The sequence below is a fragment of the Dromaius novaehollandiae genome, chromosome W (assembly GCF_036370855.1).
Source record: "Dromaius novaehollandiae isolate bDroNov1 chromosome W, bDroNov1.hap1, whole genome shotgun sequence".
In the NCBI taxonomy this organism is placed as follows: Eukaryota; Metazoa; Chordata; class Aves; order Casuariiformes; family Dromaiidae; genus Dromaius; species Dromaius novaehollandiae.
The window spans coordinates 29,139,699-29,167,207 of record NC_088130.1 but is presented as its reverse complement, the minus strand read 5'-3'; the positions used below and the strand labels follow the sequence as shown (position 1 = coordinate 29,167,207).

The following is a 27,509-nucleotide window of genomic DNA, read 5'->3' as shown; positions in this document are numbered from 1 at the left end:
TCCTAAGTCAGGAGTTAAGACTCTCTGTACACACAGTGAGCAAAACTGCTGAGAAACAAAGGCCATTCCTGCATAGTCACTCTCTGGGACACAGCTAAGTTTTCAAGTTTGATGTAAATGTAATTCTGGACAAAATAATATCTCAAAATGCCATTAATGTCTGGTTGCCAGTTTAGTGGCAGACATTCAGAGTGGCTGCATATATCCTAGTTTTTAACCAGTTCAGATGGTTAATACAACAGCACTGAGGAACTACATCTCAAGTCTGGAAATCTTTGAGGCATTTAAATGAGGAATTTGAACCTGACCAGGTAACAGCAGGGTCCTCTGCTGAGAAATGAGTGCAACAGCAGCACACATTTGTAAGCAATGCCAGCACTATTTAGCCAAGTGAACATGGTGAAATAGTGACACCTATGTTTGAAAACTGTTTCAAAATTGATGCCAGGGTGTTCCGAAAGACTTCCACAGACTTCATACCCATATTGTGTCATATGCAGGGGTCTTAGGGCATCCCAATGCAGAACTGGGGCTTGGCTGACCAGGACTCAGATCCACAAAGCAATATAGGCTCCACAATGCTGAGTAATTACTACACCGATACCACGTAGTCCTCAACTCTGAAGCCTGTTTCTCTCTACACTGCAAAGGTAGAGTTAGGTATTTCAAAATGGGATCCACAAAAACAGTATTTTGAGCAAGTACTACCTATGTTGGGCAACAGAAAGGCTAAAGATAAAGTTTTGGAACTTTATTCTGCCCTATGAGAAGGCATCTCTGCAAGGAGGCATGAATTTTTGAAGGATCTAGTCCCTCAGCTAGCTCAGCCTGGTATGCAGTGTGCATGCCCACATGGCAACTGGATATGTCTTCAATGGTCCTTGAACACGAATATCTTCCATAGAGCGAATACCTGTGACAAGTGGCTATTCTGGTCTAAGTTAAAGCCAACAGTACTTGAGGACAAATGAAAACTTGTATCCCATTTTTGTCCAGAATAAAGCTATGAAGATTCACAGATAGACAGGGCAAGAACTGTAAACCTATTTGTGTTGCAGTACAGATAAATACAACACTGTATAATTTATCATTTATAATTCATAGCTCATAATTGCTCTTAGTGAATGGGACAAATATTGTAGATTAATACTGACATTTTTCTTATTGCAGCCTGAAAGGATCTTCTAGTCTGTAATTTCCTAATTAAACAGGATGTGCAATCACAGAATGAAAGAAAAGCTCTGATTATCTCTTAGACTATGTCAGGCCAACACATTTTTCCAGTGAAACTACAATGGTGAGGCTTAATGAGCAGAGTTAGTATAAAATAATATTAATGCTGCATTTTACCACCAGTGGATAACATTATTTCTCAACTGTTCCAAGATCTCAGAATTGGGTATTTCATTCTCTGAATCACACACTGCTACTATTTAAAAAGAAAAATCTCCTGGGGCTTTACATCCTACTCAGAATGAGTGTATTAAAATAGACTAAAACACGCAAAAGATCAGTGGTCATCAAAGAATATTGAAGGGGTGTGGGGAGGAATAAGGGGAGGGAGAGAGAAGAAAAAAGCATGGATTAAACCAGTGCCCAGTCCTGTGGGCTGTCTGCAGCATGCCAGAGCAATTCATCCGGCCTGTCATTTCCTTCCAGCTGCCCTCTTTCATGAGCGCTCTATGGGAGCAGGTCACAAGATGCACATATTGTTACAGCAGCTGCAGCCTGCGCCTGCCTAGCTGCCTCCTTTCCAAGGATCCCTCAGGAACAGACACATTTATTGGACTTCTAGGAAGCATCAGACCTACAATATTAGCAGAAGGATAACTGTATTATATGCATGACTGCTCTTTCTGGTCAGGATAAAAAAGGGGCTGGGAAGCACAGCTCACTCATACCATTAGAAAAAACACTACCCACTGACTAGAAAAGCTGGCCACCTCTGGATCAGGCAAACATACGTATGAGTCAAAATTTTCTGGATTTGAAATAGTACCATTTCTTTTCCTATTTGTTCTGCTTAAGCAACTCCTGACCACATTAGGCCTAGCAACTTTTAGCAGGGACACATCAGGACCAGAACTGGAAATGTGAGAACACTGCAGAAAATGCAAACATAACACTTAAAGTATAATTTCTTAACTTTTTTTGAGGTGGCCACTTTTGAGTACTTCTCCTACCAAAAGTTTTGTTTGTCTGTCCCCAATTATTCTTCAATAACAAATTAATGCCCATTCCCCTACTTCCCCATTACCCAGAGACACACTAGCTTACAAGACAAGTCATTTGGATGTAGACAGCAGCCCTTAGAGTGATGGTACTCCAGCATGCTTTTCAGGGTGTTGCGAAACACCGGCATTGCAGTGAGTGGAAAGGAAATTGTGACAACTTCTTAAACCTGTGAAAACCAAGAGGCAAAATGCCGATGCATGCACAAGTTTCTCTGCAAGCCAAATATGGGCTACTTTTTGACAAAACCAAAGGAGTGGTGATCTTGGAACACATTTGCCAGGAAAACCTACTGGTATTTGGGTGGCTAGATGCCTACTCCTGATTATCTGGACAAGAGCAAATGAGCCCCTCTCTGGAAACTGAACCCTGGGTCTCTTCCACTTCTTAGTTTTCACTAGAAAGTGAAGAACAAGGAAAGGAAGAACAAGATAGGTAGCCCTGGACCTGTCCAATAGACTCTGCACACAGAACACACCCTGACGAACCTATTTTTATCTTTTCGCTATTGCCCTGCCCATTTCCACAGGGCAAGAAGAACCTACTCTAAGAAAATAGAAAAGAAGGTCAAGCAAAAAAAAAAAAGGTCAAGCAAAACCTAAAAGCCAGACTTCAGATTTGCCCAGTGCCAAATAAACTGAGCACACCATTCCTGGCTAGCATGAATTGAAGGGAAGGGCCAAGACAAGACTAATTTCACAAACTTCTCACAGAAGCCACCATCGCTACTCACTGCAGGTACTAAAACAGATCCTCACTGAGAGTCCTAAAACTCAGTAGCTCAGGTAACTTAGAGAATCAGTTACTATGTTTACTCAGTGCCAGTCTTAACTGAGCTTCTCAAAAACAAATAAACAGTTCAAAGCCATAACAATGCTGGCAAGGGTGTGTGGGTGTATGCTTATGCTATCTAATGTTTTGAAAATAAAAGCTATTTGTAGTGTGCTCATATGTATCAGGAGTTAGACCTCACTTCTTCAAAACAAGTATAGTGTATATACCATATACAGAGTGGGCAAGTGCATCCTAGAAACAGAATGTATTGCTCTTACACGAACCAGTCCTCCTACACAGAAATAAACAACCTGATAGCTTCAGAAAGGTGACATTCTCCCCAGCAAACGTTGGGCAGGTCCATCTAGTGACTCCACAGAGCGGTTCACCCTGGCTGCTGAGCAGCACTGCTGACATTCCAAGCCACTGACTAACACACTCTTCTTCTGCACCAGTTTGAAGTTTTCTTGTTACCAAAACCAGCTAGATATATGCTGCTCTGGAGATCTGTGCACCAAGTAATTCCCATATTGACTTTTTGTGGCTTTTTCAATAAGCATTATTTATACCCACCTGCAGAAGCATGCTAAAAGTAAGTTAAGGAGGGAGCCTGTGATTCGGCATTGGCATCTAATTACTAATTACATGTTAGTAAGTGAGTCCTAGATGCAGGATGCTCAGAGTTTTTGAAAACCCGGCTTATTTACTAATTCGTCTGAGCGTGGATTAGGTACTTCATGTACTCATCTCTGCCAAATTTTCTGTCCCAGAGTACCAAAAAAGAAAGAGTCAATCATTGGATCCGCATCTGAGGGGGAAAAAGACTCTTGCTCAAAATTTTTTCCCTCCAAGGTAATTTAGTCCACTGTCTTGTTCATAGTAAAAGAAATCATGAAACAGAAAGGAAAACCCCTTCACTCTGAGGAAATAGGCTGCAAATGTGCTCCACCAGCTGATGGCTTGTGATACAGAGTGGCTATGGAAACTTATGAAAGCCAAAAAAATCACATATTTAACAGCATTCTTAAAGCATTAGTGCTTCGCTGAGTTTTATAATTCAACACAGTTATTCAAGCTACCAGTAGAAGCTGAGAGGAACTGCAGAGGGGCCTACACAGGTTAGGTGAATAGGTGAAATTCAGTAATAATGAACACAAAGTAATGTGTGTTGCAGGGAAAACTTTATGGACAAGAGCCCTAAAATGTTCCTAATTAATAGCATCAGTTCTGAAGGAGACTGATATGTCACTGTGCAGTGCTGACCTCTATTCAATAAGCAGGTACTGTTAAGAAAAGGAAGCAAGATGGTGAAGTCCGTAAGGAACGGGAGAGGGGACAACAACAAAAACACTTTGGTGCCTCTACAGAAATCAGTGGTGTGGACTCATCTGGAATTTTACATGCTGTTACCAGGCATTCCACCTCAAAACAGGCAGAATTATTTCCAAATAAGTTCAGGAAAACACAATATGAATAATGAAAAAGAGAGACTGCAAGATAGGAATGCCTCCCTTCTATGGAAAACTGGTAAGAATATGTAAAATAATCAAGTCACAAAGCCTGGGAACTTGTCTGCCTTGACTTATAATACAAGAACATTCAGCTGCAATAAAAGGTGAGAAATGGAGATCAAACAAAATATTTTTCCATCCAACCTGCAAATAAATTATGACCTGTGTTACCACAAGGAGCCACAGAGAAAAGAACTTAGCAAGATTTAGGCACTTCTACGGCTGTCAGGAATATCTGGAATGCTGCTAGTTAATGGTAACACCCTCTGGGAGAAACATTAAGCTTCATGCTTCTGGAGTTTGGCAAGTCTAGAGACTTGCACAGTCTCACGATTCACAGGTGACTTCACATTGGCTATTGCCAGCTTCATACTCTTCCCCTGATTCATGCGATACTGACAAAAAACAGGATATGCTGCTAGACAGATCACTGCTAGCAAGCAATTCCTATGATCCCAGCAATCAGCAGCAACTTGGCAATAGCGCCCTTGCCACATTCCTTGGCTTTATTGGCATTACACTGACCTCTGGTGGTTGCCAGGAAAAACATGTAAAGAAAAGAAGCAGCCAAAAGGTAAGGAATCACACCCTGCAACTTCTGTGGGAGCTCTGTTCAGTGAAGGCATGCAGAAAGTCCTGGCCTTGAAAGTGCTCCAAATCACTCAAGACAACAGGCCAGGAGCAATACTGTACTGATGACTCACACCTCACAAAGCACTTTAAAGCTAGTTCAGCTTTTACTCACAGTGCTCCCATGAGATACATACTCGCTTTATCAGTCTATGTTGGGGTTTCCTACAACAACATTACTATAGTATCTGTGTACATATCAGCCCCTTTTTCCATATGAGGAAAAGGAAGCAAAAAATAGCTGCATATGAGAGCTTTCTCTGCAACACAGACCCCAAACTGGACACGGAAGACCTAGACTAAAGCACGTATGTTAAACTGTAACCTTTCTTGGCTCTGCTAATGTTATAGTTACCATTTTTGTTTATTTTATGTTACTTTCTGTCATTTTATGTTATTTTATTCTGTTGCACACTTTAATTGTGCCCAAAGCCAAATCACCTGGGGGGGTTCTGTCCTGGCAGTCTCAGTGACCTGTTTTGCAGCTTGTCCCCACAAATACTCACACTGGCACAACTGATGGAGCAGTAAACTACCGTTTGGGAGCAGGAATAAGTGGTCATGAGCCAGGAAGGGCAGGAACTGGTTTTCCTGCTGAAGAAAACACAACATCCTTACAGGTTAGTGTTGGAATTCACTCAGGAAAACTAAGGACACACCCAGAACAAGTGGAACAAAACAAGGCATTTATTACAGATTTCAAATTGTGACTGTTTATTAGTGTCCCAGGAAATCAATGACTACTGGGCTGAAGAGCAAGAACTGTTTCTACAGGACTTTCCTTGGAGAGTGAGAACGAAGGTTGAACTGGGCCAGATGATATACCTCACTCTCCTTTGCATGTAGTGGTAAATTTATAAAAATCTAATGCAATTTGACATGACTTTATCTCTTGGGGAGGGGGGGGTGAACTCTTCATGTGAGGAGGTCAGTTGCCAGCTGTTGAATTATACTTTGATAATATAAAGTAAGAGTGGATAGAGAGAGCATTACCACTGTGCAGTGCTTTCTAGAACTGAAGTCAATGCTATAAAGGTCTAAATAGGCTCTTTCCATGCTAGCTCATCAGAAATACTCTCAGGCCTGACAGAGACTTCACAGGTAAAAGAGGCCCTTTGGGCTTGCTCAGGAAGAGCTCAACAACACCCACAGAGGGAAAATCTCGGTTTGGGTAGCTGACAGGACTCACTTCAGTGCTGAGATTTCAAACAGCTCCGTGGAGTTGGGAGACACACAACATGCATCCATACCTACTTACAGAGACATAAGCAGGGCTTTATGGCTTTAAAAGAAAATTGTGGAGGAGTATACATCGGTGACTGAAGTGGCAGCTAGGTGTCTGCTTCCACCTCCAGAGGACATATTTAGCCACTAGATAACTGAGAATTATTGTTAATTATGTCCTCAAGCTAGCATGTCCTGGCTTCACAGGGACAGTTGTAACAAAGAAAATGTTCATGGATTCAGAAATTACAAATCCAGATTCATTGTCATCATCTACATGAACCTTCTGTATAACAGGGGCCACAGGACTGCCCTGAAGTCATTTCTTTTTGAATTAGATCACCACTTTCAGAAAAATCCTGTCCCTCATTGGATTAAATCAATCAGACTGATTTAAAAAAATCTAGCAATGCAGGGTCCCCTACAGTCCTTTGTAAATTGTTCCACTGATTATTTATTCTTGCTATCAGCAGGTTGTTCATTGTGGAGAGGAACTACGAAAACCAGGATAGCATTTGTGACCTATGTCCCTAACCTATGTCTGTCATATGAAAAATCACTCTGGTCACTGTTTTCTAATGGTATCTAATTGTTCTGGTAACAGGTTCTGGGAACAACTGAAACAATCAAGTTTTCATGTAATCAGTTAGTGTTCTATAGCTAGGAAATGTTTTCTCAAAATGTGTGCCTATCTGAGCTCTTCTGTATCCTAAGGTACAAATAACAAATGGCACACACATTAAATGTTTTTTCTTTGCTATACTGTTAGCTTATGTTATCGAAATCTGGACTAGCTCAACTTGAGTCAGACTTCCGTCCAAGCAGCTGTTCTCAAGCTGCAAAGCAGTACCTGAGTGGACCAGCAGAATAGAATAGATTTCCACTGCCTTAGTTGTGACTATCAGCAATGATCTGATCAGTGTCCTCTGCAAGACCAACTACTTCTGTGTTTTCAGTATAATTTTACTAAAGTGCTGACCTTTATGAGTGCATAAGAGCTAGGCTTGAGGCAATATTTCAGTAATACTTCAATAAAGACAATCTTCAGCACTTGGACAAGATGAAGACAGTGAGGGTAAGCATGATAACACTTGTGAATTTGCCTAAAATCAATGTTAACAGTATTCATTAGTTTCACTATAAACTTAAACAGAGCACTAATATACCCTGTCTACATTAGGGATATGCCCAACATGACACAAGAACAAACCTTTGTAGTGCAGACTGAGCCTAATTTACCAGAGAAAGAATCCTCCACTATTAGAAATCTGTACATTTCTCTAAGCCAGGAGCTGCCAGGGCTGACATTGCCTGCCCCTGAACCCTTTTTTTTTGCTTTTATCTTTTCTTCCCAACTGTCAGGGCTGCCATGAATCATGCTCAGGCATTTGACAGCCCTTTTATGACCTCCTGTAACTTAGCTGACATGTCACACGCCAGGCTGCGCTGCAGAAATGACTTGCAATTGTGGCTTTTGGACACCAAACATAACCGCTCTCTCTGCTAATTGCAAACGGGGAAGGGGCAGTTAGCAGAAGCAAGCAGGCTGCAGTGGCTATAAGCAGAGAGCAAGAAAGGTTAGATGATAAAAGAGCAGTACAGGTCTCGGGTTTTCTCTACAACTATTACTAGCTCCCATTCTGGAGTTCACTGTTTTCTGCACACAGTCTCAATTTATCCTCCAGGTGTACACAACACTCCCCAACACACAGTCTTTCGTACATCATACACACACCCCACACTTGCAGAGTCAGCAAATCTGGAGACTCTGCCATCATGACCAAGCCCCCATCAGTGTTTGGACATTAAATCCCCAGGGCTATTGCACACCTCGCCTGCCTGAACGGAGGTTACTCTGCATGCGCTCCTCCACCTGGGAAGCACAGTGCACAGCGCTCCCCAGGTGCTCACAGACCAGTGCTCTAGGCAGAGGAGTTCACAGGGTCAGCGCATCCGTATGCGGTACTCTGTGAACTTTTTTGTCTTTCAGATGAGAGTTTCTGCTAAAGCGCAGACCTAGTCAGTAACCTTAACCGTAACCCTAACCCCGATCTCGACTGTGAGAGCGATGATCATCTCAAGCCATGCGAGTGCTCCAGAGGCTGCTGCCCTGGAAGATCGTGTGCCTGCAGTGGGAAAGCTTATTTCACAGTGTGAACTTTAGGCACAGAAGACGTTTTATGCGTCGATACATATATACGCTATTTGCACGCAGGCTTGAACTTGCCGTACTGGTAAAACCCCTACCGTGCGCTCAGCTCGCCGGCGTAAAGATGCCGCGCGTACATTAGTGCCGCTCCCACAGAAGAACAGTTACACCGGTAGACTTTCCACCGCAGCTACTTAAATAAATACAAAACCCGCAGGCAGAGGGCCCGCACGAACACAACAGCAGGGGCAGAGCCAGAGGCGGCTCGCAGCACCGCCCTGAGGCAACGGCCGGCAGCGCCGGGGGGGGGGGGGGGGGGGGGAAGAGGGCGGCACAGCAGCGCGCGAGCTCAACGGTCGGGCTGCGGCACGGCGCCTGCGCGCAGGCGGGGCTAGGGGCGGGGTGCTCCTCGCGCGGGGGCTACTGCATCGCCCCCCTCGGGGGGGGGGGCGGGCGTGGTGCTCCTCGCCGCCTCGGCTGCGCCGCGCCCTCCAGCCTGGGCTCCTCGCTGCTGCCCGCGGCCCGCAGGAGTTAGAGCAGACTGCCCCCGCGGGACACGGTGCATCCCGCCCCGGCCCTCCTACCCGCTCTGCGGGAGGGGTCGGCACACGCCGCACCCCTCCGCTACGAGGGGGGTTGGTTTGCCCCGCTCGGGACACGCTGGGAGGCGGCTGGGCGGCCTCGGCGCGCGCGGTAGCTGTTGGGCGCGTGCGGGGGTTTGCGTCTGTGGCGGCCTCGGCGCGCGCGGTAGCTGTTGGGCGCGTGCGGGGGTTTGCGTCTGTGGCGGCCTCGGCGCGCGCGGTAGCTGTTGGGCGCGTGCGGGGGTTTGCGTCTGTGGCGGCCTCGGCGCGCGCGGTAGCTGTTGGGCGCGTGCGGGGGTTTGCGTCTGTGGCGGCCTCGGCGCGCGCGGTAGCTGTTGGGCGCGCGCGGTAGCTGTTGGGCGCGTGCGGGGGTTTGCGTCTGTGGCGGCCTCGCGGCCCCGAGCGGGTCAGGCCGCTCGCCGAGGGCAGGTCAGGCGGCGGCGCGGCGCCCGGAGGCCGCGGGGAACGGGGCTGCTCGGGGGCGGGCGCTGAGGCGGCGCGGCCTGCGCGCACGTGGCGTTGCCGCGCGCGGGGCTCGTGTCGGCCTCCCCGCGGCGGGCGGCGGCAGGGCAGCGCCTGGGCTGGAGGGGCTCGGCCGGCTGTGAGCTGTCTCCTGCGCCCGATTTCCTCAGATGCTGCTGGTTTTCCCCGTGATTCCTGGCAGCCGTAGTAGGCGCTGGAATTAGCTATAATTTGTGTTATACCAATCTTGAGGTGCGCTGCTGGCTTTTTTTTTTTTTTTTGAGCCTGCTGTCTATTCTTTAAAACTGTGTAATTTGTAATTATTCCAAACATTTCTTTGTGGATTCTGAATCTCAGTTATTTTTTCAAGTGAGTGCTCTCTTCCCTCTTCTTTCAGATGAGAGCAATGGAAATCTGCCGGCATGATCAGCACATGATGTCCCAAGAGCATGGTATGATGGTGCTTTTCCGATTAAATGCTTACCCTATATAAATAATTATTTATGTTTGAATTTAGAATAACTTAACCTATTGAGAAATTGATCTCTTTCACATGCTGTTAATTTAATTCTGCAGAGAGAAATGATCGGTCTTGTTATTTAAATCTTTGCCTTTGTGTTGCCCATTCATTCACTTCCAGAATGAATGTGGTGTCAAAAAAGGCAAACAACAATTCTTGCTAAAACTGTTTTAAGGAGTTGGTTTATTTACCTTTCTCCTTCCTGGTTTTGCAAGGACAGAAAAAAAAGTCTCTTAGAGGTTATATGGTTTAGTTTATATGATTGAACAATTACATAGTACATTTTATGTTTTAGTCTTTCTAAGTTTTAAGTCTTTCTAAGAATCTGACAGTCATTAGAAAAGGAAAATAATATAATAGTTTAATGTCTACTTTTAGCATTATTTAGCTATCCCGACTGTAAGGATAACCTTTAGTGCTATGCTGCAAGTAATTACTTTATAGCATTGCGTTTTGTTTGTTTTTTAACTCCTTTGGGGTCTGTTAAAGTAAGCTTAGGTTAACGTTAAGGAACTTAACACTGTACCTAAAACTTTCATTGCAGTTCTGAAAGTAGTTTTAGCGTTGCTCTTAAAACAATACAAAAAGATGGCAAGAATTGGGGCTATATGTATTTGTTGGAATAACATATATTTTATATAGTGGAAAAAAGAATGGATAAAAAGTTGCAGCTGATGTGCACAGATCGTGCTGCACTGTGGTGAGAATTTTCTCTGTCCATTGGATAAAATGGAGGTCTCCATGTGGTCAAGGGGTTTAGCAATAATGCAAGGTTTTTCTTTAACTGTGCAGGTTTAGGGCAGGTGTCCCCTCCCCCCACCCTTCTTCCTAGTAGTAAACATTAGAAACTTTGAGAGACTCTCCTCCACAAATTTAAATCAGCAATGGCTTTTTAATGCGCAGCTAACTCTTACTACAAAGCTACATGGAACAGTCTAGTATCAAAAAGATGGCAGGCATATCAGGCCTAGACTTTTTCTAATGTTGAAGCAACAGAAGTATCAATGTTGCAAGCCAATAAAATATAAAGCAGTCTTGCATATCATCCAAAAGATTGTCTTTTATTGTTGCAGTTTGAGAGCTGCTTTTATCCTTGCTGATGCAAGATTTTATTCCTGTTTAATGTTTGCAAGAATCATAATGTAATTTCAGACTTCTGCAGAGGCCTGTAGCTTTTCACTTGCAAAAAGATACCTACAACTTTGGTAAACTCTGTTACAGAAAAGATGAAAATCACAACTAGCAATGTTCTTAGACTATGTTTTGCCTATGTTTTGTCATTTTGTTATTAATGACTGAGGGGTCAAAAAATATAAAGGGAATCCTTTTTTAGCACTGTTTAGTTTTGGATGATTGGATGATGTCTTCTACTACTATACTGCATATAGAACAGTCTTCCTTTTGATGCACTATTGGTGGTGTGAAGTATGCTTTAGGGTATCGTTGTTAGCGGGGGGGCAACTCTGACCTTGGGGATAGTGGGTTCTATTCCTACCAGAATGCTGAAATACCTATGGAAACTTCTTGCAGAGCTCTAGTGCATTTGTACGGTATCCATCAGTCAGGATTTTGCTGGCAGCTCTCAAGCTCATAGATTCAGGCATGTGGTGAAATCCCCAGCATGAAAACGGCTTGCAGGAAAAGGTTACAAAGCCCTGATGCCCTAGCTGTCCTGCAGTTTCCTCCGTGAGGTGAGTGATGAGAATTTGTTGTACAACTGTGTGCTTCAACCTTCCTTTGTATGATGAAGTTGAATGATGTACTTTGTGTTGAAAAACCAAGTTCAGCAGAATGACTTTTGAGCAGAAATTGGAAGTGAAACACTGCAGGTCTCCTCAGCCTGACAACTTATTATCAACAACAAAAACGAAATGAGAAACCCTAAAAGCAAATCAATGTTTTAGTGTGAGAGGCTTCATTAAAAATGGTGCCTGGCTACCAGTGTGTCCAGGACAAGTCTGTGTGGCTTACTGTGTGTTTTGTAGGGGGTGATACTGTGGAAAAATTCAGGGTACAAAGACTTAAAATGTTTGCGCAGAAGACTGGTAAAACATGAAAGCTTAACATCTCATATCAAAATGCTATTTCACTGTAACTTCCTGGAAAAGCCAGCACTATTCAGAGGTTGAATAGTGCACATCAGTGTGAAATGTGGTGATACAACCAAGATGATAAGAATGGGACATATTATCAAAGATTTGTTTCAGTGCTAAAACTGGTTTGTGTAACCTAGGTACCCAAGGGTGTGACGAGTCATTTGAGCCTTTGAAGCCAGGAGGTTTTTGGTCAATATTTGAAGTGTTATGTGAGGATGACCCAGTACTGAGAAATCATTACGATAACCTACCTGCATCTCAGGGGACATAATATGCTGTGTGCTAGAGAGCAGTGTTCCTGTTGAATGCTTTTGTGCAGTACTCAGTAGTGAAAGAAAAAATGGATGGAAGTTTGTTGTGACAGAACTGATTTTTATGAATGTGAGGTGAACAAACTAATTGCTCAAACATAGGAGAGTAACATAGGAGAGTACAGCAGTGATGAAGGGTAGACTCAATGAAGTAGAAACTGATAAAAGACATACTGCACATTTTGTGCAGTTGCATCTACCAATTAAACCTGCAGGAACACAATCCAGGACACACAATGAGCTGAAAGTATTTTTTTGCACACTTGTCTGTGTTCTCATTATTCTTTTTGTTTCACTGATGCATTCAGCTCTCTTCAATGGAGTGCTGAAGAAGAGGATGCTGAGACCCAGTGCAACACAGTGGACTTCGTGGGGAAGAACTCTAAATACAGTTCAAGAAAACCTGGAAGAGTTAGGAGTCATGGAGAAGCTTCAAGAAGAATCAGGGTGCTATATGGCACCCACTTGTGAGTTACTTGGACTATTCAGTCTTTTGAATACTGAACAATTTTGTTGCTTGCTTTCTTTGTTCTCACTGTGCCAGAAAGGGATATACTGTACAGACCACTACAGAATAGAAATACAGACTGTGTAATTGTGCAGTATTTGCAATAGCAGCTTTAAAAATGCCACTGGAGCTCTCACAGCAGGTTGATGCTTTGGCAGCTCTTTGCAAAGGCAACACAAATCTGAAATCTTGCTTAGCTGGGCAAAGAAATTCTCTTGCACATAGGCTTTTTAAGAAGTACATTTGCAGATTTTGGTTTTTAACTGTTTTCCAAAGGGATGAGGGGCAGGCTGGTCCTTGTAACTTTGTTCCAGTCTTAAGGATATAGCAACCTAATGGTTGCTAGGATAGAATATTACTGAAAACAGGCACCCTGTATGTTTCCAATCTCACATTGTGTTTACTCTTTTTTTTTTCTTTTTTTTTTTTTTAGGAAGAATTATTGGAACCAGCCTGAGACCAGTGGCATTCTGTACAGAATAAGATTTCTCTGTAAAAAATAGAAACCTATAGAAAAGATGGAATATTATTATAGAAAAGATGGAATATTAAGCTTGAAAAGTCATGTGGTGACACTCAGAAGCTGCTTTTAACTATATTGTGGCAGTGTATGGCAATGTCTATGTAGACAAAAAAATAAAGATTTTTTTTTCTTTTTAAGTCTTAGAACTTCATTTATTTCAAGCTATCATAGGAGTTGCTTCTTTTCAGCAGAAGGTAATAAATGGATGGGAGTTAATTGCTGAAACCATAGTCTTCTGCAGCATGTTGAGAGATCGGATTAGCTGGGATTTGTATTCCGGTGAGGAAAAGTAGAAACTTAAAATTCAGCAAACCTGGATTTAAAAATAGAGACAGGTATTTCTTCAACATAAAGAACTGGAAGCTTTCTCTAGACCCCGAACGCTCTACATATTATAGCACCAGGCATAGCCTGTAAACTAAATTTGAAGTAGAATGAAATACACTGCAGGAATAATGATGGGATCTCCTACCTCTGTTACTGGAAGGTTTATTCATCGTACATGTATTCTACCAGCCAGAGTGAATGTGCTGAAATTCTAAATCTTGCAATGACAGATTTCTCAGTAGTGAATATAGGTAAATTACTAATGCAACTTGTAAACACGAGTTTCTGCTTTGTCAAGAGGAAAGAAGGTTTAGACAAGAATGATTAATTTTTAGTGAATCAAGATGTAATTATTGGATGCACTAGAAAGCATGTGTTTGGGATTATTCCCTGAAGATACCATCTGTTCAGGAGCTTTGCTCCTGGGTCTTTGTTCAGAAGTGCAAGACTAGCAGGAGCAGCTTTTAAGACTACTTTTTTTTTTTTTTTTTTTTTTTTTTTAACCTTTGAGAGTAACAGCTAATGCCAAGTTTAAATGATAGTGTCTGAAATGTTAAATCCATATCAACAGGAAAAACTGGAGAATCTGAACTTTGGTATTTACTGATTCATTTCACAGTGTGGTGGGACAAATAAAAAGTGATGTGGAGGGAGGAATAAATGGGGGAAGGGGCGCAGCTTACTAAAATAGTACTACTGGTAACTATGAATGGTGTTAAGAGTTAGGACTGCCTCTCATAGTTTTTATGAGCAGCTAACTGGACTGTACCCTTGCAAAAGAAACAAAACCCCCTGTGAAATCCCTTGATTTTCTTTTTTTCCCCTTTCCTTCCTCTTCCCCTTAGGGTTGATCGTATTCAAGTAGAAAGGAGGCAAGGTTCTTAAGTGCTCAAGGGAAGCTAGAGAACAAAGACTTTTGCACTAGGTTGATGTTGCACTAACCTGCCCTTCTATTACTCACCTTTAGTGCTCTATGGCAGAGAGTTCTTAATATTCAATGGCTGAGCATCATAACTCTTCTGTGGTGAGGTTAGAAAGAAAACAACTGGTTTGTTCCAAATTCCTCTTTTAGCTTACTGCCTCAGTCCAACTTCAGTGAGGCTGATCTCGTAAATGAAAACAGCCAGTTTGCATCAGTGCATGACCAGTAATATTCCTGAATGTAAATTATTTATTTCTTTTTTCTGGTAAAGGGGCTTGTTATAGGTAAAATTAGCAGGAGTTTATGAAGAATGTCAAGTACAATCTAATGCCCTTATTGAGGAAATATGTAAGTGCCAGTAATTTTCAAGATCATAATATTACAACAGGTATATGTCATGCAAACTGTGATCAACTGGGAGGGCAGTAGTTTTCCTCACTCTTATGGAGACAAATAGAGGGAAGAAATTAAAACATGGGCACATTAAGGAGAGAGTGCGTCTGCCACACTGGCTCTGTACACTTGGTTTGACAGCTCATTTAGTCTGTTGATGCTTGTTGGTGATTTTTAGATAAGGAAGCTGTGGTACTTATTGGAAGTATAAAAAAAAGTTATACTGACAACTCTGCTACCAGCAAAAATACTTAATCTGGAGAAGCTGTATCCTCAAGTGGATTTTAATTGGTCCTACACCTGTTTCTACCAGATGGTACTGTCAAATGAATCTGTGTGTTTCTGAAGTTCTTCTCCTTTGTGTAATGTAAATAAGACAGACAAGCAACCATAGAATGCCCTAAAAATTCAAGTTTTACTTGACTTTTAAATAACCTGGACACAAGTTTTGACACAGCCATCTATCAAACTCAATTTAAAACAAAGTACACAGTTGCTTCATGAATATTTAACTTAACATACATAGAGTATATGCGTCACATTGATATGTTTATGTATGTTGTTTAAAACATCTTTCTAGAGAGCTTTGAATTAAACAGACTTTTCCAAAACAAAATATACTATCTATTCAGTTCAGTATTCAACTGTATAAAGATGATTTGGCAACTTAAATGGTAGTGTTTTTTGGTTTTTTTTTAAACCAACATCTTGCAATACAATGAGCTTAATAAGAGTATGAATTGTAGGTTAGCAGTATTGACAATGCATTGTAGAAAAGGACAGGTCAAAGCTGGTTCCTGCTGAAGAAACCAGGTAACAAGCAAGGAGACCAATCTAGGATATACAAAAATGCTTTTATGGTGTGGATAGCCAGCCCTCTTCGTTGTATAAAACACTTGTTTTGCTAAGAGGTACATTGGTATAGTTGGATGTTGCTAACTAACTAAGAAGTGAGACAGATCCATAACTTACCTATTCATAGCACTTACAGAAATCTCAGGAGAGGTAAATGCTGAGGCACAGAGTTAAAGTCGTTGGCCTGAGATTGCTTCAGCAAACTAGAAGCAGAACTAGGAAGAGAACACCTCATCTCGGTCCTTTGCCCGTTTAGGAGAAGTTTGTGTAACACCCAGCCCAAGGGAGAACTTTGCCTGATCTGGTTAAGCGTTTCCTGTCTTGTGCCTGACTCACCAGGAGGCACAAGCGTTGTGAGTGGTGAAACGCTCCCTGCTTGGACTGAGCAACATGGCACGGCCGCCAGGCAGCGAGGCGCCCGAGGAAGCTGGGGGAGCATAGGAACTGCGGGAAGGGCTAGGTGCAGCTTGGAGTCCCTAACTGGCCAGCCACTTGTTGATCTTGTATTCCTGTTGTAGGCCTACAGAGTACAGCTGTAGCATGGGAAGTGCTTTTGGTGATTGACTGCTTTTAGATCTCATACAAAACTGAAGAAATCACAAGAGGTGTCTTTCCTCAAATGATCCAGGAAGACAAGCTCAAAGAGAAAGAAGGTGTATGTATATGGAATAACTTTCCTCTTCTGTTCCACTAGCTGACAGTAATGTTCGCATTTTGCCTTGTTCTCACACTAGTGTGCAATATGTGCATTAAGCTTAGTCTTTCTTGTACTGAGACAAAATTGTATTGATTCAGGCTGATCATTAGGCTTGTTAAAACCTGATTCTTACACAGTCTCTTTGGGAGTAAGACCACTAATTCAAATCCAGGACTCTTTCTGCAAGTTTCTTTCTTTTTTAACTCAGAAAGTTAGCTTGACTAGGAAAATTCTGCTTTGCTACTAATTTAGAATTGAAAAGTATGGATACTAGTCTGGACATAAGCCTATTTTCTGATAGAGTGGAATAAGTAAAATATCACACATCTGGCTGATGCTATCCATCCATAATATACAGAAGCCCACAGACAGGTGACAGCATACAGGGAAACATTAGGTTGGACGTAAGCCTTGTAAATAACTTTCTCCTTGATCAATAACATTTGAAGATTGACAAGATATGGACAGCATGTACAGATATTCTCACATCATAAGAATGCAAGTACTCCTAAAGTAACAGATGTGTTCTACTTGCCTGTGGCTGAGTAAGGAGACCAGAATAGTGCCAATAATTTAGAAAGCAACAAACTACAAGCAAATGCATAAAACGCCAAGCTTGGGACAGCTGCTTGAACAAAGAAGGAGCGGCTTTGATTCAGGGTACCTTAACCAGTTCTTGTGTGGTTATTCATAATTTTAGTATTCTTGGGAGTATTCCAAAGGATTGTGGTGATAGAGATTAAACTATAGGATCAGAATTTTTGCCACAGTGGGTTGTTGTGTTTGGGTTTTTTTAAGCCAATACATGCGAGAATACTGCTCCAGGTCATACATAGATCCTAAAGGATCACTGTAAACTGGAACAATGGCAATGAAACCATTCATTTCAAAGTTTGGGGTATTTTTTTAAAGACTCTTACAAACAGTTTGAGCAAATACTTTAAGCCAAGCCCAACAATGTCTTAGGGGGATGTCTGTAGTAAATTCAGAAAATATTGAAGAACTTCTATGGAAACTGCATTTATACCACAGAGGGGTTTCAAGTTCTTCCTTACCTTAGAATTGTTCACCAAGATCGAAGGAGAAGCACTATCTGAGATAAGTATCCAAAGAAAAATATCTATCAGGTGAATCTGCCTTCCTTGGAACGATGCAGCATCTCTCAACCTGCAGACCAGTCTATATTGTCATAGGAATATACAAACTCTACCACTACTACCCTGGCCAATGGCATCCATCTGACCACTTTAGAGCTTTACGGACAATAAAGACTCTAAAGATGAAGTGGAAAACAAGCCCCTCTATACCAAGGGCACGTGAACTACAACAGCTGTTTCCATTGCTGTTTAAAAATTTCAGTATTTAGTTCGGAGATTACACTTAGCAAAGTTACCTTCATAGCAAAAAGGTTTTGCTAAGCTCCTTAGTAAGCTGGCAAAGCCAGGAGGGTAGGCAGTGTACTGACTGAGGACAAATGGGAGACACAGGAATGATTTCAGCTATTTATACAAACTGATAGGACAGAAGAAGACCTAGGCATCACATCAGACACACACTGGAAGATAATCTGCTCAATGTGCAGCATCATTAAAACCTACTAGTCCTACCTTGACAATAGAAAAAAATGCAATTATCATACCTGGAATACTGCCTTTGTCATTTTATCACAGAAGAAGTGGCTCAAAGAGGAGTAATAGAAGTTATTAGCATTAATTATTTCATATGAAAAGAGATTAAGGCAGGCTTTGCTAATCTAGTTTAAAAAAAGAACTCTTTTAAATCCTACTCTACAAGTTTTGTTTAACTGGTATTTAAGTGCTCTGCTAAGTAGTCTTAATACAGTGGGTCAGTACATACTCTCCAGATGTTTCCAGTGTGGTTTACCATAAAGATGATAGAGCTATTCTTATAGTAGGCAACGTTCAATTAAATAGTCCCTGCACACAAAAGGGCATTCAGAATTGAGAACACTTAGAACTGTTGAGTGAAAGTAAGTCTGTATAATCCCTGGAACTCTCTGCCAGAGGGAGTTATGGAGTCCATTATTTCTGAGCTAAAAATGGATTGAGTCAACATTTGTATTAGCAACACCAGCATCTGTTGTTGTGCTAGGCTAAAATAAACATTTTAAGAGCTAGCAGTCCTTATGTTTCAGGGCGTAAGTTGATTGCCAGATGGAGCTGTGAAGATGTTTCTTCCCAAGTCATACTGTATTGCACAATTGGCCAAAAATATGACTATTTTGCTTCCCCTGAAGCATCTGGTCCTGATCACGTTAGTTAACAGACATTTTTGGAAAAAGGCAGTTCAGTTACAGAGCAGACCATAAAGCCTGTTTTGTTGCAGCAATTTTTTGTTTCTTTTTTGGAAATGTAACTTCTGATCATTCAGTTTTACTAAGACTTATCTTTTTGGTTGTCTGATCAGGCAGCTTCTCCTCAGTCAGTCACACCACTAGAGCGGTGTAAGCAGTAAATGCGTTGCTTGGCCTTCCCAGCAAGCAGGCTGCATTTCTGAATGTTCTGAGGAAATTGCTATCACTCCAACTTCAGTTTCTTTCCTTGCACAAAAAAGCCCCTCTGTTTCCAAAGAATAAAATCCATTCACTATCTTCAGTTACAGCAATCAAGTCTCTACCTTAAAGCGTGATACCTGTACAGTTTTTATTGTTTTAGTGGTGGGTTTTCCATCCAGGTTGTTAGTGGATAGCTGAGATTTTTCTTCTATTAAGCTGTCTTTAGATCCATTTCGGGTCTGAAGAGAACAAATGAAAATATGTTGCTGAAAATGTATAGCAGAATTTAAATCCTATGTTTTGATAACTGCTTTTATGACAGTCTTAGACTAAGGATAGGACAATTTAATGATACCAGGAATATGAAAGTCTGTACATTTGATCACACAACTTGTTATCCACTTGCCTTCTCCTCCCCTCCCAGCTGCTGCCCCTCTATGCTATTTGGATTCATATTCCCTATTCAGGAAATACCAGGACTAATTACTTGGTATTTGGCCAAATACTGCAAACAAGCGTTCATTAGGAATTAATGGCCACTGTTGTGAGGCATTCTGGGGGAAAGGGAAAAGAGAGGTGCTTGCGAACACTGAACGTTGTAACACTAATTCCTTTCAGGGCAATGAATTCAAGCCAAGTAGCATTAGATAGTAATGAAAATATGATGATGTGGTGAATTTTGAACAGGATTCAATACTGCAAGTTACCTATTTACCTATTTCTATAAAGCACTTGAATGTGCTTAGTTTTAAGTGTAGCAACTTCCTGCTCCCTGCTGGAGCAAGTCCTTAGAAAAATATCAAGGATAGCTCATCTTTTTCAATTTCCGTCATACACAGGAATCAAATATCCTCAAACTTAATTCCTATCTGACAGCACGTAGTGTGTTTGCTGGCCTTAAAGTGAAAGAAAATCTCTTTTTTTCTTTTAAAGTTGTTCAAACTTACATTATTCTAACTGCTTACAGGATAAAATTGGACATGTTTTACTAGTTATGTTCTTCGGAGTTTCCACACTGCAGTATCAGCATGTGGTTTTCGTGTCCCCACATGCCAGATTAGCAGACATGATGGGTGAGAAGAAAATGTGTGTATTGTATTTCATATTTTGATTTTAGATTTGAAACTACAACACTCAGATTTCTAAATGACAATCTAGTTGTGGTGGTAAAGACTTTTTTCTTGCTGAAAACCTACATACACTCTCTTAAGAGGATAATGAGGAATCCTATCTGTTTTTACTGAATGTGTTACTACACAGATATGCCCTCCCATTGCCAATAGCGATGATAAAAATCAAACTTAAATAAAAAAGGGTCTAGAAGGAAGCAAGATTTAGGAGTCTGCCTATATGAGTTCACCCAAATTTCTAATACATACTGGTAAAGTAGCAAAACTTTTTGTAAGTACACTGGAATCCCATAGCATTGCTGGGAAAAACTCCAGGTAAAAAAGCAAGTGTTTGTCAGAAGAGAAGCAGCTTGTACCATTCGAAGGATTTGGAAGCTAGGTAGAAATGGGTCTGGAATTTACCCTTGTATGCATTGGTACAGAAGTACAAAGTGCTTGCTTTTTAAATATCATTTCCTTCTCACATTTTGAGCTTAATATGACTGCCTATCAAAGCTAAGATATGTTACCATAATTTATGATAAAAGCCAGTGATAAAGACAAGCTCTGTCCATTTTATTTCAATAAGCTGAAAAGAATAACTATTCAGCATTTGAAAAAAAGAGCAATGTTTCAAGCCTGAGCAATCAAGCTCTAAGAAGTGGAGAGAAAATGGTAATAGACTACCATTACAACTACATCCTAAGCACACTTGCGTATTTTAAGTAATTGTGAGAGCTGATTCTCCTCCTGTGGAAACAGGATAGCACGTTAACAAAGCATCAAACTTAAAATAGGAAAGTGCCCACCGGTAGCGGAAGCAGGTATCCATCAGAGCGTATTCTACAGAATTCAGTATATTTGGAAATGTAAACAAAGTAGTCGAACTGCAAAATGTAAAGCTTCTAGTCACATTGTTTTAAAAAAAAAAGTCTGAGTCTGCTTTCCTTTTCACTGAAAGACAAAGACTTAATTTAAATACAGCACCAGACCCTTTTTCCCTCCAAAAAAGAAAAATTTTAAAGGGTGCACACTTACTAACCTGTTGAATCAACTGGATGCTGGGACCTCTAGCATCTGAGGAACGTGTCACAGGCAGTGGAGGCACTAGATCAGTTTTTGCACTGGAATTACAAAGTGGTATTACAAAATGGGTATCGCTGTAATGAAGTATACTGAAACAATACATGAGGAGCATATGAAACTGACTGAGCTGGTTACATAAAGACACATCAAGTAATTACAGATCTCAAAGGCAACTCACTGCCTACCCCCTAACTTGAGACATCTAAAAGCTATCAAGCTATCTCCCCACTCTCAATATTCAGTGGGGAGAGGCACCTTCTAAATCGCAAGTGTGCCCCACCTCCTTCAGGGTGTCAGCAGCTCGCCTCCTGTGGGCAGCACAGAACAGAGAAAGGAGCCGTCCAGCAAGCCCAGGACATCCTTCTCCCAAGGCAGAGTAGTGCCTCCCCTGCAAAGCCTTAGCTTACTTCTCTGTACTTTGTGCTGGGGGCACAGTAAGTGATGCAGCTGTGTATTGGGGGGGGGGGGGGGCCATAAGTGGACAATATTTTCAGGGAACTGCTTTTGTCATTTCAGGCTTTAACATCATTGAGAATGGGGCTCTTCCTTTTCCATTCATAGATATTCCCTTTACAAATTGGTCTTCTAGGAAAGACTGAGCCACCCATTGCTGAAGAGTAGTTTATTGGAGTTCTCATGAAACACACTCCTGCAGATGAACAGCTTGACTCCATTAAGGATGTAGGTATTTGGAAAGTGACTCATATGAGCTTCCTCCCTTAGGCAACTTCATGACCTACCTCTGAGGAGTGGGGCAGGTTTCGTTTGGCTTTTTCATTTTTTTGCCCTTTCGACGGAGTGAGTCAAGCAAGCCTCCATGGCTCAAAATATACTACAAATGTTTTTGCACTTCATTGAGTTATTTAGCTCTGAAGACTTACTGCTTACACGGTTGCCTGAATCCTATGTCAGCAATCACATATATGCCACTTCTAATCTAAGCACGATCTCTCAAGAACATCTGTGACCTATTAAAACAATCCATCGCTAATAATCACTTTCACATACTTCACTTCTGACAGAACAGATCTTTCGCCATCAGAGCACTGGGAGCGCCGATACTGACGGTAGCTTCGAGGGGAATGCGAATGTCTAATGCGAACTGGGTCACCTTGAGTCCTAAGTGAGAAACGGAATTCACAACAGTAGATTAATAAATCAGACCTTTGGCACAAAATAAATAAATGCAACTTCAGACTGAGACACCCTCCCGTTTCTTATTAAAGTATAACAGATGGCTTCTTGCACTGTCTGAATTTAAAAGGCTGGTGCTTTTCTTATGAGCCTGTTCTTACAAGTTAATGCTTTAAAAGTGCAAAGGTCACTAAAATGAGCGTGTCTGTGTTTGAGAATGAAACTTTAATAAGGAATGTATTAAAATACACAGCTTTAACATCAGCCTTTTTTTGTTAGAGGTATTGTGGAAGAACACTATAATATAAACGGATCCCATTTCTCTCACAGGCAGCTGCTTGCACTAACACACAGCATCCCAAGTGGGCAATTATCATGGTAAAATAGATGTCTGTTCTGAAGGAAATGGCTATGCCCTGGCAGCTGCCCATGATAAGCCAGGGAAAAGAGGCTGAGCAGGCCAAACAGTGCTTTAGATGATCAGAATAAAAATTTGAAAGGAAGTAGAAGTTTAGGAAAGAAATAGGCTTGTTTGCTTGTATTCAGTTTGCCCTGGTTGTATACTATATATCGTATAGAACAGATTGATGGGTGGCATAGGGAGACATACAGAACATATAGACATATAGCAGACTGATGAGTGAGCGGCATAGGAAGAGATGAAGATGATTCTTTTTGTATTTGTGAAAGGGAAAATGTTAGGTTTAAATATATTATTATAATAGTTAGTATCCTCACCCAACCCATCCTTGATAAGCATTTTGGATGGATTATGTGTAGCCCCCTCCTATTTCAGTATGACAGAGTTCACAGTAAAAAGAGAAAAGTGAGCTTTTATATTCATAAAGAAAAATCCTGACATAAACTCACTCTATTTTAGTGTATGGGATTTCTTTCAATTGCTCCTCAGACAGGCCAGATGGATCCACAAGTTCCTTCCTAGAAAGGATTAGGCAGAGTAAATAATATTACAGTAGCTAGCAACTGCATAACCATTCATTTTTTATTATATTAGGTTGAAAAGATCTACTTAAACAAGCTGTTTTCAGCCCTGAAGCTATCTTGACGTCAAAATAGGAAACCTATTAAGAAATGTGTCTAACTTTACCTTGACTGTTTCAACTGCACGTCGCATCCTTTTCCATCTTCCTCTCACCTCCTCACAACCTGATCTTGAATATTATATATATACATACATATATATATACATGAATATTGTGAATACTGAACATTGAATATTCCTTGGAATAGGTTATTATCTCCCTATTTGGTAGTAGTGTGTATAGTAGAATAGGGGACCTCATCCTAAAAATGTCAGTATCAAAACCAAGAGCATTTTGGAAGCCCCACAGGAATACACCTTTAAAACATTGTATTTTTCTTTAATTCGTCTACATATGATGGTCAGCTGTATTCAGTGGCCTGAAGTATCTTCTGTGCATAGTCAACTAAAGTAATTTACACCTGTGTAATTAATGTACTGTGGCACATAAATCAGAACAGAATGCTTTATAACCACAGTGCAAGGGGTGTGAATAACTACATTGGGGCAATGCTGTGGTCAGTCAGGCCGTATGAGGACAGTACTTACTGAATATGTTTCCACAGTTGTTCTTTAGCTTGTACATCTGGGCTTCTCCTACAAAGACCAAAGAAAACAAATGCAGAACTGTGAAAACCACCATCTGAGGTATTGCTGCTCAATAACCACTTTTAATGGCATACACTGAGCACAGAAATAATGGCAAACGTAATCCACTAATGACCTCAATTTTAAAGTTTGTTATCTTGGGAAATGCATTAAACTTCATTGCTTTATTGGAACCGAAAAGTCATTTCTTGAATGAGAGGCTCTGAGCGAAATCACAATTTCTGTTCCACTAGCCTTCAGCAAAAGTATGCGCAAAATATTAATGACAGAACAAGTTCTCACTGCAAGCCAAAGCTGTGCCCAGCTACTGCTGTCCCCCTAGCCTCCAGCCCCTGGCCCAGCTAAGGACAATGTCTTTTTGGAATTACTCCTTTAAAAGGCCCTGAGAAACCTGGGCTGGCCCAGCGAGCCCTCTGGGGGCAGGAAGCAATCAAGTGGGCCAGCCATGCCAGGCCATGCCAGGCCATGCCAGGCCAAGCCATCAGGAATCCCTGCTCATTCCCAGCGGGCACCAGGAAAGAAGAGCCCTCACTCAGCTCTCATCAGTCCAGCCTAAGGCTTTCTGGTGGTTTGCAAGTAAGGTTTCTGCTCAGTTCATTTATACTTTAACTTTGCGACATCTAGGACGAACACAACAACAGCAATTGCACTTGCACAGAAACACACAAATATTTTAGCAGGTACTTCATTCATAGATAAATTGCTTAGCCAAAATTGTAGTTTTTCTGTTGCAGACATGGAGATTTAGTACAGAAAGCCTGAATTACGTGCCACATATCTTCCAGCAAATTACAGAAAATATTATCTCTTAACTGGATTGTCCTTTCCTTTTCTATTTCATTTCAAGTTAGCATGAAGTACCACTGTTGCTGAAGTTACATCTAGAAATCACCAGAAAATACGCTAATGGATTAAATATATGCTTTACACAGTGGCAGGGACTACAACGTATTAAGAGATCAGATCGCTCTTATCATTGCGATTATATAAATTCAGTGTAGACAGCCAGACCGTTCCACATCCTCTGAGATGCAAAGGATGCAACTTTCAAAAGGATCAGCATGCCTAAATGCTCCCACAGAAGTCACAGTTTCATCAGATCAGATAGTGGGTTTTTTTTTTTAAAAAAAAAAAGGCCTATCATAGTCAAAGATGCTTTTGGAATGATATAATCCACAGATTTAAGTGAAGATCAAGGAAGAGAGCAGAATTTTGCCTTCTTGTTAGTTGTAAAGCATCTGTTAAATTGACTCTCCATTGCCCAGTGACAGAGCCATATCAGAAATAATTCCAAACTGTTCTCTATCGCTAATTGTTTTACTATGTTTTTGTTTCACCATGACATGTTTGGCTTATTTCCAGACTGCAGTCTGGGAATAATGTTCAGAGACATCTGTATTTCAGTAAATGTTTTACAGATGGCATAGAAGCAGACTATTTAGAGATGCTAATTTTTTTAGATTTCACAGGTGCAGAAGTACTGGATGATCCTAGTTTAATGCTGTAAAAATACTAGAGAGAGATAAAAAGGTAAGAAACAACCTTACATTTGTAATTCCCTAATGGGACTAATACGAGCTAATCCATAACATTCTCAGGCTTCATGCTGGTGGATGACCTTCCAGGCAGCATCGCGCAGCCAGCCCCCCCATGACAACTCCTGTCCTCTGCCAGACCTCTCTGCTGTCTGCTCCAATGGGCCAGGGCCTCATGAGGGCATCCGCAGCCATCAGGTGCAATAGCTACAGCCACAAGTAGCTTGCAATCTGACCTTTCACAGCATGAAGAGGTTTTGATGGCTTTGTGTTTCATGTTTATTTTAATGTATTTCGTTTTCTCTGATTCTCACTTCTCCTCCTCTTTCCTTCTCTCTTCTTGCATTTACTTCTTTTTACTCTCCTTCTTACATCAGTTCACGTTATTTTTAACTCCCTGAGGCAGTAGCTTGGTATGCAGCAGTTTTTAACAGCCTTTTTTGCCCCTCAACTTTGAATTGATTTCTGCTTCTATGCAACCCCCTGCTCACAAAATAGCAGCTGCAAACTCCGTATTCACCCTGGGGCTGGGAAGATAGGCATCCTCTTCTGAGACTGAATAATCAGGCAGTGGGGGATGCAAAAGCTCACTGAAAACGCCAGCTTCTCCAGGGAGGCTTTGTAATGCTTACAAGCCCTAGTTTGCCTGAGGAAGGAAAGCCCCAAGGTCACTCCCAAATGCAGGGTTCCCACAAAGCAAGGTATTGTGCATGCCACTAACCCATCTGATTAGCTCATTGCTTTTACTTATTCATGGAAACACACCAGTTCAGGATGTGGTCCCAAGTCTCCCAGTATCACTGCACATGGCACACAGCCTCACCTGCAGTAAGAAATACTAACTCGTGGAGCAGTGTGGGAAGAGAGCGGTTAAATAAGAAGTTGCCTTCCTCTCACCATTTTCTAGGAACTGTGCCTCCTGCTTTCTATGGCCAACTCTGGGTGTTTAATTCTGTGACCTCGCCCATCCTCTCCCTCCTCCTCTTCCTTCCACCCCTGCAACTACATTAATAAGGGAACCACTGCTGTAAAATACTAGCAGAGCCACATATGGCATCTCATGAAAAAAAGCATGAAGGAAAGGAGCTATACACAGTCATTGCTCAGAGCAAACTGTTTTTAAGAATTCATATCTTGACATTATCTATCTTCCACCAGTTTAAGAAGTATTACGATATTGGGACAGTCTCACAGCATTTATTCAAATTAACTCCCCACAAATGAATATCCAGAAATATGATACAGCTAATGTATCTTAATACAAGCATTTTTGCACCAAAAGCCTGATTGTGCTTTCTCTGAAGACAGCAGGAACACTGTCACTCTAAAATGAAGAAAAGCTTATAAAAAGAGAGGCCTTGTTAAGGTGAAATGTAGCTATTGTAAATACTGAATAGGAAATTCATGTTTGTGTAGTTCTCAGCAACACGTAACAAGCAGACCCTTCTATTAAATCTTTAATGCCAGACAGATCACCATCCCTCTTTCACACTCTTTCCACTTTTTTATTGTGAATCATATCAACATCCAGAGTTTGGACAAATAATATATATTCAGATTGTCCTATTGCAGTATCTGAATCAAATTTTGAAAGATAATAGCTTCTGGACAATTTGTAAGCTAATCAGATTCTCTAATGCACAAGAAACCTAGTGGGAATCCACAGTAAGTGGTGAGCCTCCAGGGTTTTGTTGTTGTTGTTGTTTGGTTTTTACAAGCTCAAATAACCCTAGACATTAATAAGGTCTACATTATTTTTTATGT

The 27,509-nt window shown here is 41.4% G+C and overlaps 1 protein-coding gene, 2 long non-coding RNA genes and 1 other non-coding gene across 14 annotated transcripts in view; 2 read left to right on the top strand and 2 right to left on the bottom strand.

Moving 5' to 3' along the window:
• Nucleotides 1-8,836, bottom strand: part of LOC135324406 (uncharacterized) — a 46,713-nt gene extending 37,877 nt beyond the window's left edge. For both annotated transcript variants that reach the window (XR_010385771.1, XR_010385772.1), the window contains exon 1: nt 8,619-8,836. This is a non-coding gene — a long non-coding RNA (uncharacterized LOC135324406). The remainder of the gene's footprint in view (nt 1-8,618) is intronic.
• A 91-nt stretch (nt 8,837-8,927) lies between these two features.
• LOC135324405 (uncharacterized) lies at nt 8,928-13,658 on the top strand. 6 transcript variants are annotated; one of them, XR_010385769.1, is made up of 5 exons: nt 8,928-9,079; nt 9,961-10,015; nt 11,614-11,774; nt 12,799-12,957; nt 13,432-13,658. It is a non-coding gene; the product is annotated as an uncharacterized LOC135324405 (long non-coding RNA). The 6 variants fall into 6 exon arrangements; XR_010385766.1 differs by having other exon boundaries at nt 8,928-9,155; XR_010385765.1 differs by having other exon boundaries at nt 8,929-9,213.
• LOC112995254 (small nucleolar RNA SNORA13) lies at nt 10,172-10,305 on the top strand. The gene has a single exon (XR_003262152.2). It is a non-coding gene; the product is annotated as a small nucleolar RNA SNORA13 (small nucleolar RNA).
• Nucleotides 13,659-13,700: 42 nt separating the features above from the next.
• LOC112995234 (band 4.1-like protein 4A) overlaps nt 13,701-27,509 on the bottom strand; it is a 142,600-nt gene continuing 128,791 nt past the window's right edge. For 3 of the 5 annotated variants that reach the window (XM_064500586.1, XM_064500585.1, XM_064500589.1), the window contains 5 exons: nt 24,151-24,198; nt 23,430-23,498; nt 22,434-22,544; nt 21,382-21,463; nt 15,560-19,469 (listed from right to left, as the gene is read on the bottom strand). In XM_064500586.1, the coding sequence (XP_064356656.1) occupies nt 19,341-19,469; nt 21,382-21,463; nt 22,434-22,544; nt 23,430-23,498; nt 24,151-24,198 (439 nt within the window). In that variant the 3' untranslated portion in view covers nt 15,560-19,340. Of the gene's footprint in view, nt 13,835-15,559; nt 19,470-21,381; nt 21,464-22,433; nt 22,545-23,429; nt 23,499-24,150; nt 24,199-27,509 lie in introns of those variants that run through there. The other 2 variants (XM_064500587.1, XM_064500588.1) reach the window with 2 other exon arrangements.